The sequence below is a fragment of the Mauremys mutica genome, chromosome 3, assembly GCF_020497125.1.
Source record: "Mauremys mutica isolate MM-2020 ecotype Southern chromosome 3, ASM2049712v1, whole genome shotgun sequence".
Lineage (NCBI taxonomy): Eukaryota > Metazoa > Chordata > Testudines > Geoemydidae > Mauremys > Mauremys mutica.
Genome location: NC_059074.1, coordinates 170,304,832 through 170,318,011, shown reverse-complemented (window position 1 = coordinate 170,318,011; position 13,180 = coordinate 170,304,832). Strand labels below are relative to the sequence as shown.

The 13,180-nt window shown below is 39.8% G+C and overlaps 1 protein-coding gene across 4 annotated transcripts in view; it reads right to left on the bottom strand.

The window, feature by feature from the left end:
* EML4 (EMAP like 4) overlaps positions 1–13,180 on the bottom strand; it is a 259,496-nt gene that overhangs the window by 58,124 nt on the left and 188,192 nt on the right. For all 4 annotated transcript variants that reach the window (XM_045009994.1, XM_045009992.1, XM_045009993.1 and 1 more), the window contains 4 exons: positions 8,079–8,202; positions 4,120–4,269; positions 2,512–2,581; positions 1,006–1,116 (listed from right to left, as the gene is read on the bottom strand). In XM_045009994.1, the coding sequence (XP_044865929.1) occupies positions 1,006–1,116; positions 2,512–2,581; positions 4,120–4,269; positions 8,079–8,202 (455 nt within the window). The remainder of the gene's footprint in view (positions 1–1,005; positions 1,117–2,511; positions 2,582–4,119; positions 4,270–8,078; positions 8,203–13,180) is intronic.

Genomic DNA, 13,180 nt, shown 5'->3' with positions numbered 1-13,180 from the left:
TCCATGAATAGAGATGGTGTTAAAGTGGGAAGGGATGGGGAGAGGAGATACCAGATTGAGCAGGACAGCAACATCTTCTATTCCCCTTTGTTTCCACATCTACAGGGCACAGAATTCACTGTATTTGATTCTCAACAAGTGGGGTCAATATCCATTTGAGAATCACTGCTTTGGACTAATTTTTCAGGGTGGGTGTACTTAAGGAAAACTAATGATTAATGTATGCATATTTGGCAAATCTTATGGGAAGCACAATTATGATTTTGAAATGAAAAAGGTATTCCAGAGTTTAATATTTTATCCATATTCAGCAGATTTGATAAGACTTTTTCCATTAAAAAAAATGTAGGGCAGGCTGGACAAATGATTTTAGCAAAATCTATATTTGTTTTATATAATAATCAAAATTAACAAGATGAAACAGCTTGCTTAAAGTTATTAACAATTTTTTTGGTCACAAACTTTTGATGGCCTAGATAACAAGATTGCTTGTATTTGGTCTATTTTTAAAACCTTTATGCTTGCCATTAAGAGGAGCTGATAAGACATTATTTCTTAAGTGGACAGAGGTGCAAGCAAGGCTTTTGTTGTTTCCTGTACTAGGATGAAACTCTAGTACAACACAGGGAGAAAATTAATACTTTGCATCAGAACTTGCCAAGATTCATCTTCATGAACTCCCTCACAGAAACAAATCTTTCAACGTGTATTGAAACAGAAATGCAGTACGGACTTCTCAATTTCTATTCTACATATTTCTTGTAAACTGTTTATTGGTTGTGCTATTTTGCTGCCACTATTTTACATGTGTAACTTCCTGGGGATTTTCCTAGAACTACTTTCATTGCCCTAAGTTGTTTTAATGCAATGCATTTAACTTTCCAAACATGCTTCAGTCCCAAGGTAGTTCAGCTAGAAAACCACAGTACATATAACACTTACAGGTGTTTCTGTCTGATATATACAGTATGGTAAATTATTTAAAAAATGCAATTTTTTTCTTACTGCTTTTGAAAAATCCAGACACCCCACTCCACGCTCGAAAGTGCCGAGGCCAATAACCTGCAGTGTCATCAGGCTCACTGAGTCCCATACTCTAACATGGGGCTGCAAAGACTAAGTAAAAGCAATTTGATAAAAACTGTTACTGAAGGCTAAAATGTCACATGCAGATTTAATCTTACATTAAGCAGATACTGACTTCTGTTGATGTCAACACCACGAATTATTGACCTGTAAAGTAAATATTGACTGAAGTGAAGATAAATAATTATACAGTAACACCTTACATTTATATAGCACCTTTAATCTCAAAGGATTCTAGGCAAGATTTACAGACTTCTGTACAGCGACTGCTTTACCTATCACCTCTGGGATGGAAACAGAGTAGCATTGTTCAATTTAAAATGCAAGGCAAAATGTAAAATACCCAAGTCAAAATTTGGCGCGCACACACACACACACACACACACACACACACACACACACACACACTTTTATCTCATACCAAAGATGGCACATTCAACAGTGTTGCAGTGCATCCTAGCATCGAATCAGGTTAATGCTTCAGAATTGATTCAGGTTAGAGAACTGAATCACCTACACCCCCCTTCCTGCTGCAGCTTTTTCCATGGTGATGTTCCATCCAAGTGATATCCAGGCCCAAACCTGCTTGGTTTCACATATTTGACAAGGCCACAGCCCACGATGAAATGGCTTAGTATGGCTTAAGAATAAAGTCAGTATTCACCACAAAAAGATAATAAATCATGATGTTGACAGAAAACAATTCTAAAAGGATTACTTCAACAACCGTGCAATGGAAATCATAAAACTGTAAACAATACCAACAATAAAATCACAATTATTCTTTGCAGCAAAATGGGATGAATTGCAAAGATGTTCATTATAAAATTCTACTGTGTGTCATACTAGCAATATCAACTTAGTAAAGATGAACTGATCGTTTAAATTCCAAGAGAGCAGTTTAACAGCCATATGCAGGACTGTTTATGGGTACTCTCACTCAGCTGGGTGAACTTGCTGCGCAGCTGGCCAAACCCTCAAGGCTTGCATAGCTCATGAAGTTAGGTTTCCTTTTCCTCAAGGCCATAAGAGTACATGGGGGCCTCTAGTTTGAGTCAGAATCTCTTTCCTTGTGGAGAAGACTGACTAGACTAAGCGTTGAAGTCCTATGGCCCTCTTTGTGCTGATTGCAAATTCCACATTTGTGTGGGAGAGAGAAGCAGAAATATGTGATGCATACCACATGAAAAAAGGCTTTATAAACTTCTGCTCTTTGTAATGTGCAGTTGTGTATTTGATTTGTGTTCATTTTCTTATGCTAGAGGAATTCACTGTCACCTTAAAAATAGGAAAACTAAATATATATCTAAACATAACACACACAAAAATCATAAATAGAGGATCGAGGGATGAAAAGAATGAACTATGTATGTTTTATCCTGATTTTCAAACAAGAAACTATTCCTCAGCAGCTCTATTACTCACCCTTCCATCTTTATCCACTCCAGCTAGCTGTCCTGTTGCAATCCTAATTTTGTCTGGATGAACTGCAAGGCTAAGAAATAATGTCAACATGGAAGATATTTGTTAGGGATATTCCACATTCTAATTCCCTGCTTTTGCCATCACAGCTCTTCAAAGTGAGATGTCATTTTGTAGTCCTTTTATCTGTGTGAACAGAAGTTTCACACAAAATATGCACACAGGAGCAAAGAAAAGATTTAGGGTAAAATTTTCTAAAGTGCTTAAGTGACTTAGGAGCCTAAGTTTTATTTTTAAAAAAATGACTTAACTTAGGATCATAAGTCCCACAGACTTTCAATGAGACAGTCTTGACAAATTTTGAGTCATACTAGTTCAGGTCTCTGTTATCTAAAGAGTTTAGCCTCCTTTGGCAAATATCTGGACCATTATAATATACTTTTGCATAGAGCAACCATGAACCAAAAAAGACCACCAGGGTCAGGACTCTGAGGGCTCATCTATAAATATTTCAGCCATTGGTGATGAGCCACCCATGAAGTCACACTGGCGAAAATTCTTAGTGTAGAAGGATAAATTGGTATAAGGCATGGTTTGTTCATGTGCATGTTATACTGCTTTCTAGCAGGTGTAAAACACCCCAGATACAGTAATTTGAAAGTAATTTGCCTGAATCTCAGGCCCATAATCTGGGTGTCATCTTTGACTTAGTTCTCATCCACTTTCTCTGTAACATCAGTAAGATGAGAGAGCCAAACAGAGGCAAGGGAGGCAAACAGAGGGTTGATGTGGTCAGAAAGATGGATCAGGAAGATCAGTCTAGCACAATATTCTGACTGAATGTAAAGGGGGCAAGATTGGAGGCATCCAGGCCATAGGAAGTGATTACAGTGAATAAGTCACAAAACAATAAGGGTCTCGACAACATATTTTGTACAGACAGAAAGACCACTTCACCAACACATCGAACATTCTTCTCACCTTTATGGCCTTCCACTAGATAAACCTACGCTACTTTTCCAATAGAACATCTAATCAAAGTCAACCATTGCCTTTGCTCTGCTAATGATACTGGCCTTGACTGTCTGCTTGTCTGCTTTCCACATGAGCATCTTTGTGCTGACTCCCAGGCTATGCATTAATCCTTAGGAATAACTCCCTATCAAAGTTTGCAAAGCCATTACCCAACTTCATACTTTTGTAAATCCTCCTTAAAACCTACCTTTGCCATAATGTCTGCACATCACTCCCATCTGGCTTTGGCTGGGCTGATGACCACTTTGACCACTATCCTGGCTAGTTTATGCTGCTATTCCTGCCTCTACTACACTGCTCCCCCATGTCTGTGTATTCCCATCACTTTTTGTTTAAATCCAAGACTATCTTGTTGTCATGTGTTTGTACAGTGCTTAATACAGTGGAGCTCTGATCAGGGCCTCCAAGCAGGGCTGTGATGGAAAATAATAAAAATGACAATGATGACAAAATAATAATAAAGCAACAAATGCCTCTTCAGTTTGAGGATATTAAATAAATATGAAGTTGCATTACAATAAATTACGGTATATTTACACACACGCAGGCATTTATAATCAGTTGTTATATACCAACCATTTAACACAGTCTGTATGACCTAAGTAGTGTCGCTGAGTTCTCTCTTCATAGTTAAATAATACAACTACTGATGCTATGAAGTATACTATTTCTCCAGTAGGAAGGAGGTATACATTGGCTCGACAATCTCTTCCACGATACCCATATCTTTTTTAAAAAGTCAAGGTTTTTAATAAAATAGCTTACGAGGATCAGTTTAAAAAGGTTTCCCTATGGAGTTCTCAAATGTTAATACCTTTTCCTTTTTAATTTCCCTTGTGAACCTCTGAACCAGACATTATCCTCATTACATTTGCACTAATATGTAGCTTTAACAAAAAAATATTGCACATGCAAAAGAGTTCAGGAAACCAATATGCTGTAAGTTGTGCCCATTAACAGAAAAAGAAAGCATACATAAAAATATGCAGAAGTATGAAGAATGAAACAGTGTCAGTTTATAAAGTGTAAATGTGAAATTTCATTAGGTAATAGGAGCACTCACTGTACCGCCTTAACGTGTTTCACAGCAACAGAATTGCGTCAGACAGCAGACTTTGTACTTTTGCATTCCAGAGTACAAGTGTATCAGTTCCACTGGGCCTCTTAAAACAAGTGTGTGAAAATTCCAAATGCGTCTCAGAAAAAGGCAAAATACTGCAAAGCAGCTCCATCATTTGGGAAATGGAACTTTAAATATAAAAAGGTCATTAAAAAATAAGACCAAAGAACAACATAGGGCTAGACAGGTACATTTACCCAATCCATATTAAGTCAAGGGGTGTGGGAGATTGGCGGGAGAGGTGGGTACCTGTGCTGATAATGGGATACAGAGCCTTTACCAATTTCAAATCCAACCTTGTTCAGCAGTACTAAAACCTAGTTGCCATATAGCTGCTTGGTGTCCTGTGTAAGGAGGTTATGTTTATTTAATGTACTCTATCTGCTCCTGTTTCAATCCTTAGGCTAATTACATACAATTAAAAATACTAACTTTACCAGAATATAAAATAACATCTATAAAACCTTAAAAAAAAGATTTACTAAAATACCTTCCCCACTATCACCCTGGCCGTCAATGACAACTTCCCACCTCAGCACCCTCTCACTTCTCTGTATCCCCCAGAAAAGTATGGAGAATACACTGTAATAAAAGACCTATGGCACAGCCACAGCTAGCTGACTCGGGCTGTCAGGGCTTGGAGTGTGAGGCTAAAAATTGCCATGTAGATGTTCGGGCTTGGGAAACTCAGGAGTGAATCTCAGGCTATGTCTACACTACCATGGTAGGTCTACCTATGCTACACACCTCCAGCTATGAATAACGTAGCTGGAGTTGAAGTACCGTAGGTTGAGTTTCTGTGGGGTCTACACCATGGGGGGTTGATGACAGAAACTCTCCCGTCAACTTATCCTACCTTCTCGTCGGGGGTACAGTACAGGGGCCGACTGGAGAGCGATCTGCTGTCGATTTGGCAGGTCTTCACTAGACCTGCTAAATCGACCGCCAGTGGATCGATCTCAGAGTGTCGATCCCAGCTGTAGTGTAGACATAGCCCCAGAGACTGGGCTCCAGTCCGAGCCTGTATATCTACACTGAAATTTTTAGCCCCACAGCCAAAGCCACATGTGCCTGAGTGAATTGACTTGGTCTCTGAAACTTGGTACTGCTATTTTTTTTATTGCAGTGTAGATGTACCTTAAGAGACTCTTGCAGTGTTGCTCTGAAAGCCTCCAAAAATGGGCTCTGGTCAACTAGGCAGGCAGGAAGTGAAATTCAGAGTCAAAGATTCTGCTCAGAGAATGCTCTACCACCAGCCCCTCCTTTAAAATAAAACCATAGGGCTGCTAGGTTGGATAATAACTGTGGCTATACCTTAGGAGGAGAGAGGTGATGTCTTCAACTGACAGCCTGAGCTCTCTTCCTAGTGGACAGGCATACTGTTTAGATACCGTTTAGATGAGGTTGTTAAATTATGAAAACTAAAGACAAATGTCCTTACCCATTAAATTTATTTTGCCACAATATATCAAACATTCCTAGCAATAGTATTTTGTCCCACCAGACAGCTAGAGATGGGGAAAGGAAATTAACAGATAAGGGAAATGTTGTCTGTTGATGGCATTAATGAAAATCCTAATAATAGGGAAGTGACTAGCAGCGAACATCCAGAATTGATCATGACAGACCAATCATAACATTAACTCTTTACCACATTATGAAGAGTTCTGTTCTAAATGCAGTTTCTGTGGAGAAGAGTAGATATTTGTTGCCATGTGTAGCATGTTAAAGGTTTATTTGGATTGACACCTTTGAATGTTCAACCTAGAACAACAGTAGGGACCAAGCAGATTGAGCTTTGAACCCTGATGGTGTAAATAGGCATTTCACAGCAGAAGCTATCAGTGGAAAGCTAGAAATTTTGGCAGATGAAACAGTGGAGGGAAAGAGGAGTGGTGTGTTAAAGAGACATTGGACTTTCTCTCAGCAAGGTGGGAAACTGATTCAAAGAACACTGCCCTCAAATACACATACTCTCTCTCTCTGTTTATTTATTGTTTGCATACTTCTGAGACATTTTTTCTGTGTTTTCCCAACATTAATGCTGTTCCCTCTCTCCTTGCCAATGGTTTTCTTTTTTGTTATACACAGAATTGGTGCCTGCAAGTGGGGAAGCTTTGTCTCTTAGAGGCGCTGGTACAGGTTTCTCTACTCATCTGCTGGGGTGCCTCTTTGTGGTTCATCTGGGGATTAGCTCTCAACCAGTCTGGTGCCCCTTCCTTTGGTTGCCTGCCCTATGGCGTCTTTCTCTCTCCCTGGACTGGACTGCTCCCTCTTCATAACCTCAGGGCTACAGTGGATGTAGGTTCCACAGCTTCTTTCCAAAGCACTGATATTCTCAGCCTTTAAGCTATCTATTACGCAGCAGGACAAAAGGAAAGAACGAGCAGTTTAATTTACTTTGCTAAAATGACACATCTAATGACAGAATGTCTATAGGGAGTAGTACTAGGACACAGGGTCCTTTCATCTTGATCCCTGGCAGACAACCTGACAGACGTGAACGACCGTTCACATCATCAATGCCACTAGTATGATTGGCAGTTTGGGCAGTGTCAGCAGAGCAACCAATTATTGGACGGAAGTATGTCCTAGGAGTTTGTCTACCCAATGTGAATCCAATGGAGAAGAATCAAATTAGCTGACACAATGCTGACCACAACTTTTACGGGTGAGTCAGTGCAGAACAGGACAAATCACGTTCAGCATCATTTCCCACAACAGACTAACTCCATGATGCTGCATATAAACTGTCCTAGTCTACATTGATGTAAAATTGGGATCAGAATTATGTCATCTAACTTCATTCTTCACAATCAAATACAAACACAATACCATTTCATAATGCAGACCAGCCCCTAGAAGCAAATCCCTTCATTTGAGGGTTCAAGAGCATTGATGATGCAAAACGTGGGGAAATTTGCACTCAGTGGCTCATTCTCTACCTGCTTTATGGATTAACATAGTAGAAGGTTTGGGGGTTTCACTCAGCACCTTTCACTGCATCAAAATCTCCTAAAAACCAAGAGAAAATAAAGTCTCACAATGTTCCATTACACAGAGTGTACATGAATGTGTCTGAAACCAAAATCTTGCTGTTTGGAAATCATATTCTAATGCAACAATTTTGAGATTTCCTTTGTTTCCCTAGTTAAAATAAAGATGTAATTAATTTCAACAGAAAAATAAATACAGGAGTATATGATATGTCTGCTCAGTGCATGGAAATGTATTAAGTCTATCTTTATGACTCTGTAGTGCGAGTAAACTTAAAAAACTGTTTTGTGAAGGAAAACTAATTTTTCTGATTTAAACCAATTCCATAATTATAAGAAAAAACATGAGATTAGATTTTTAAAGAAAAAAAAATCACAAAACAGCAGCAAATATTTAGTGATGCACAAGATAAGGATACACCCACTCCAGTTTTAACTTCTCAGGAGGCAGTTCTGTCCTAATGTCATCATAGTTTTCTACATCAGAAGGAATGAACATTGTAATTGGTCGACCCCGCATGAACATCTTAATATACTCTCCCTCTGTTGAAACAAAAAAATATTAATTGCAATGATTTTACTGTCCGTGTTCAATTCTAATGAATTCCTCAATATTAAGATAAGAGATGCAAAGAATATATTTACAGTGTTATGATTATCTTACAAAATGTAGTTTGATAAAGGACAAGTAAAATTTGTGTATTCAGAAATTATACTTACACAATTATACATGCACAGTTACTGCTACCATAAATGCATTTGTGGTAACTCTTTGGATAACTGTGCATGTATCATTTTATACAAATACCCGATGAAACCTAAATTTCAAAGTTATCTCAAAATCTGAAGTTGGAATTATCATAAATAATATTTACCAAACATCAGCATCTTAAAATAGATAACAACAACAACAACAAAATGATGTGTCAAGTGGATATCATTAAAATCACTCAAGTACTCTGGTAATCTGAACATTCAGTAGAAATGAATAGATCACTTTTCCTAACAATACTATCACTTCTACTGAAAATATCTCAGTGACAAATAATGTGCACTTCCATAGCACGTATTCATGAACGGATCTCAGAATGCTTTACCAGACAATGACTTAAGCCTCACAGCTCCTCTTTGAGGACCATTTTTCATATGGGGGAACTGATGTACAGAGAAGCTAAACGGTTTGCCCAAAATGGCACAGCGAGTCAGTAACAGACAGTAAGCCTGCTTAAAGGTTCCCTTGCTGTGACCACTAGATAAAACCATGGTCCCAGTGGAGTCCTTTCCACACAATGTGCCAATTACAATTTCTGATGAAGTTTAAAATATATCAAGGACCTGATTCTGAGTTACACTATGGGCACTGTACACCACTCTGATAGTGTTAAGAGCAATGTCAGGGGCCCTAGTGTAATTGAGAAACAGGCCTTAACCTAAATGATTTACTTATTATGGTTTAATTTATGGCCTATTTTCAGTATCTTTCCCCTTTAACAGTAATTAATGTCAATGGTGAATATCACGAACAACACAAACTAAAAAATGTAATGTAATATTTCAGTGTAAAATATACAAATTTGATTAGCTATAAACCAACCTCCACCCCCACACAGAGTTTATCTTCCACCAACAGCAGAACTCCCAGATGTTCCCGAGTATGATATCTGGAAATCCTAATAGTTAATACGATCACTCAGAGATCACAGCAGTCAGTTGAACCAGTGAATAGGATCCTACAGCTTGCTGACAAATAGGGGAAGAGTGGAAGCACAACTATTCAGCATTGATGGATTAGCACTATGGCACTGAGAAGTGGCATAATGACACCTGAAGTGATTAATATTGCCAATTCCAAACTAATATGTTTGATTAATTTTTAAAAATATCTTGGTAAGAAAGAAAAACCTCAAGACAAGCCTTTTACAAGTGACCAAGCAATGTTTTTAAATCATTCTTGAACATGAGAGGCCAGGTCACTGGCTGTGTGTAGCAGCTCACTACAGAAGCTCTCCAGTTCCTTTTATTAAAGTTTTATTCCTTTCTCATTCACTGGTTTGCTATTTAATGAACCCCAGGATCATTACAAGGTGTCAGAAGTACTGAATGAGAAGGAAACTGCAGAGATTGTGACCTTAAGTCCGTGTTTGCAACTGAAAACAGAGACAAAGGGAGGCACTAGAGAAACAGGTGAAGCATCAGGCACAGAGGCATTGGCATGTATTTGGTGAGCATAATAGTAGCTTGACTAGTTTAAGAAGTGGGGGGGGGGGGGAGAAGCCAAAAAATGGATGCGTTGCAACCTTCTTCCAGTGTGCAATTGTCAGGCAATGTTGTAGAGAACTGGAAAGTAATTCAGACAGGGATTTCAATTGTATTTAGCAGCCACAGCAGCAGAGGAGAAAAATGATAAAGGGAAATCATCTATCTTTTTGCATGTTTTTGGGGAGGAAGCACTGGATATTTATAACAACTTTAAGTTTGAAGAAGGTGAAAGCACAAAGTTATTTTTGTTACTGTATTTATAGTTTTTTTTACTGACTAAATTTGAGAAGCATTACATGCCAAAAAAGAATGAAACATTTTAGAGACATGATTTTCTTACATGCATGCAAAAAACTGATGACACCATAGAGCAATATGTCACAGAATTATGGAAATTCAGTAAAATCTGTGACCATGGGCAGTGGGTGAACCATTGGTTGGGGGAGGCTAGCCCCCAGCAGGCCCCGCCCCCCACAGCCTGAGCACATGCTTCCCTTGCTGGAGTTCCCCCCTTCCATGTGGCCACCAGCCCCTCAGCCCCTGAACACCGCTCAGCCTCAGTCCCTGAACACAGGGTGGGCAGCACGCGGACCCCCCCAGCCTCCTCCCCTCTCCCAAGCCCAGGATGGGCAGCCCAAGCGCCTCCAGCCTCCCTCCCCCGCATTGGGTGGCCCCAGCCGCCCCAAGTCCCGGCTGCCCCTGACGAGGAGCAGCCTGCCTGGGCTGGGGCCAAGGGAGAAGGGCAAGCAGGAGGGGACTCTGGGGAGGAGTGTGGACAGGGCCATGCTGGGCTGTTTGGGGAGGCATAGTCTTCCCCAGCCTATGCGACGCTCATGCTTGTGACTTGGCTGAGTTGCCAGAGTCTCTGGTCAGAGACAGAATCATTTGTGGCATTAAAGACAATGTGTTAAGGGAGAGACTGCTCCTTGAAGGAGATTTAACTTTAGAAACGGCTCTCCAAATATGCAGGGCAGCAGAAGCACAAGCCAAAGAGCTGAGACAGGGTTATCCATGTACTAAGTACTAAAGAATATAGCCAGAATTGGTATGAAAACCATTGCTAGGGAGAAGACTGGATATAGATGGTTATGTGGAAGGTGTGGATCACAACATGGTCCCAAACAATGTGTTGCCTTTGGGAAACTGTCATAAATGTGGGAAGAATAATTATTCTGCAAAATGCTGCAGATCCTAAATGCAAAAAAGTCAAGTGTATTTAGTCAAAGACAATCTTGAGGAGTTTTTCCACAGATGTACTGGAATCTACCAAGCCTGATGAGAGGGGTTGGATACTGCCTATGACAGAGGATACTGCCTATGACAGGAGCTCAGGTTAATATTCTGTCTGAACAAGATTATCAGAGGCTGAATATAAGATCAAAACTAGAACCAACAAAAATATAAGTAACTGGTTATTCTGGAAAAAATATACCAGTGAAAGAGAGGTACATTGCTAGCATCAACCATAAAAACAGGTACAGGTTCCCTTTCATTGTGGTGCCAAAGAAGGTGACACCAATTTTAGGCCTGGCTGCATGTGAGAAACTCAGTCTGGTTAAACAGATGCTCTCACTACACGATAATACTGAACCTGGCTATGAGGCACTCTTTCGGGAATATCATGGCCTGTTTCAATGGTTGGTTTTGCTTGCAGGGTGAACATATAATTCAGATAAACAAGCAGGTCCCTCTAGTTATCCATCCATGTGGAAAGGTTCCATTTGCACTCTGTGATAAACTCAAGGCTGAGCTTGCAAGGATGGAAGCAATGTAAGTAATACAAAAAATTGAGGAGCCACCAGAATGGGTGAGCTCCCTTGTCATCGAAGAGAAAAGTAACAGCCAGCTATGCATATGCTTAGATCTCAGAGACCTCAACAAGGCTATAAAAAGAGAACATTTCAAACTACCAAGCAGAAAAGAGATTACGGTTCAGTAAATCAAATGCATCCTCAGGGTTTTGACAGCTAAAATGAATCGAAGAAAGTTCAAAGCTATGCACATTTATTACCCCATTTGGAAGCTATAGATTCTTATGGTTACCCTTCGGCATAGCTTCAGCCCCAGAAGTGTACCACAAAACCATACATATGATCTAAAAACATATTCATGATGTTGACACCTCAATAGACATCATCATCATCATCTAGGGCTCAACAAAAGAGGAGCATGATCATAGACTTTGGGAAGTCCTGGATGCAACTAGAGCTGCAAACCTCAAACTAAATAGAGAGAAATGTGCTTTAGGGGTTACAGAACTGACTTTTGTTGGGGACATTATTTCCAAAGAAAGATTTCAGCCATTGAAATGATGCCATGTCCCCAGTCAAAGAAAGATGTCCAACTGTTAGTAAACTCTACACACACACACAAAATAATAAAACTACTGTAAGAGAACAAAGATTGGAAACAAGATAACAAATCTATTTCCAGTTATGAATGAGACAGAATGAGCATGGATAATGTTAGAAATAAAATGAGTTAGTCAAGGTTTCCTCCTAGAACCAAACAACTAAGTCTGAGAACTGGCAATCTAGTGAATACCTTAGAATACCTGAGGAAGCTCCTACTGAATTCAAAGGATTATTAGGATTGATTGAAATTCTGTGGAATAAAACTGGGCCCCTGAAAACACTAGTAATTACTAGATCTGGACATATTGTGACAAGCCTAACTAGACTTGAAGGAAGACCAACTCAGTCACTGAGACAAAAGAAAAATTATGAGCTTAATAACCAAGCTGAACCACTATGCCAGCTTCTATGGCATGATGATCTCTAACAAATCACAGAGCAATCAAATCTTAAAACATACTAAATAACTGCATTAATTTAGATTGCAAGCTCGCTACAGAAAGCTCTTCTCATTGTATTTGTCAATAAAGCACCATGCATACTTATGATACTATATAAATAATACCATAGTACCGTAACAGAAATAACAACACATCCAGGCTGACAAAATTTACATTTACCATAATTTAATGCAGTAAAAGCTTTGTTATCCAACATGTTGGGAAAATGGGGTGTGCTGATAAGTAAAACATTCTGGATAACTAAGAGGGAGGGAGTTTAGTTGTGGGAGGGGGTGCAAGGCTGGGGGGTTGGGGCACGGGCTCTGGGAGGGAGTTTGGATGGGGGGGGGCTCGGGGCACAGGTGCAGGAGAGGATGCAGAGTGCCGGATCTGGGTGGTACTCACCTTGGGCAGCTCCCTGCAAGTGGTGACATGTCCTTGCTGCTCCTAGGCGGAAGCACAGCTAGG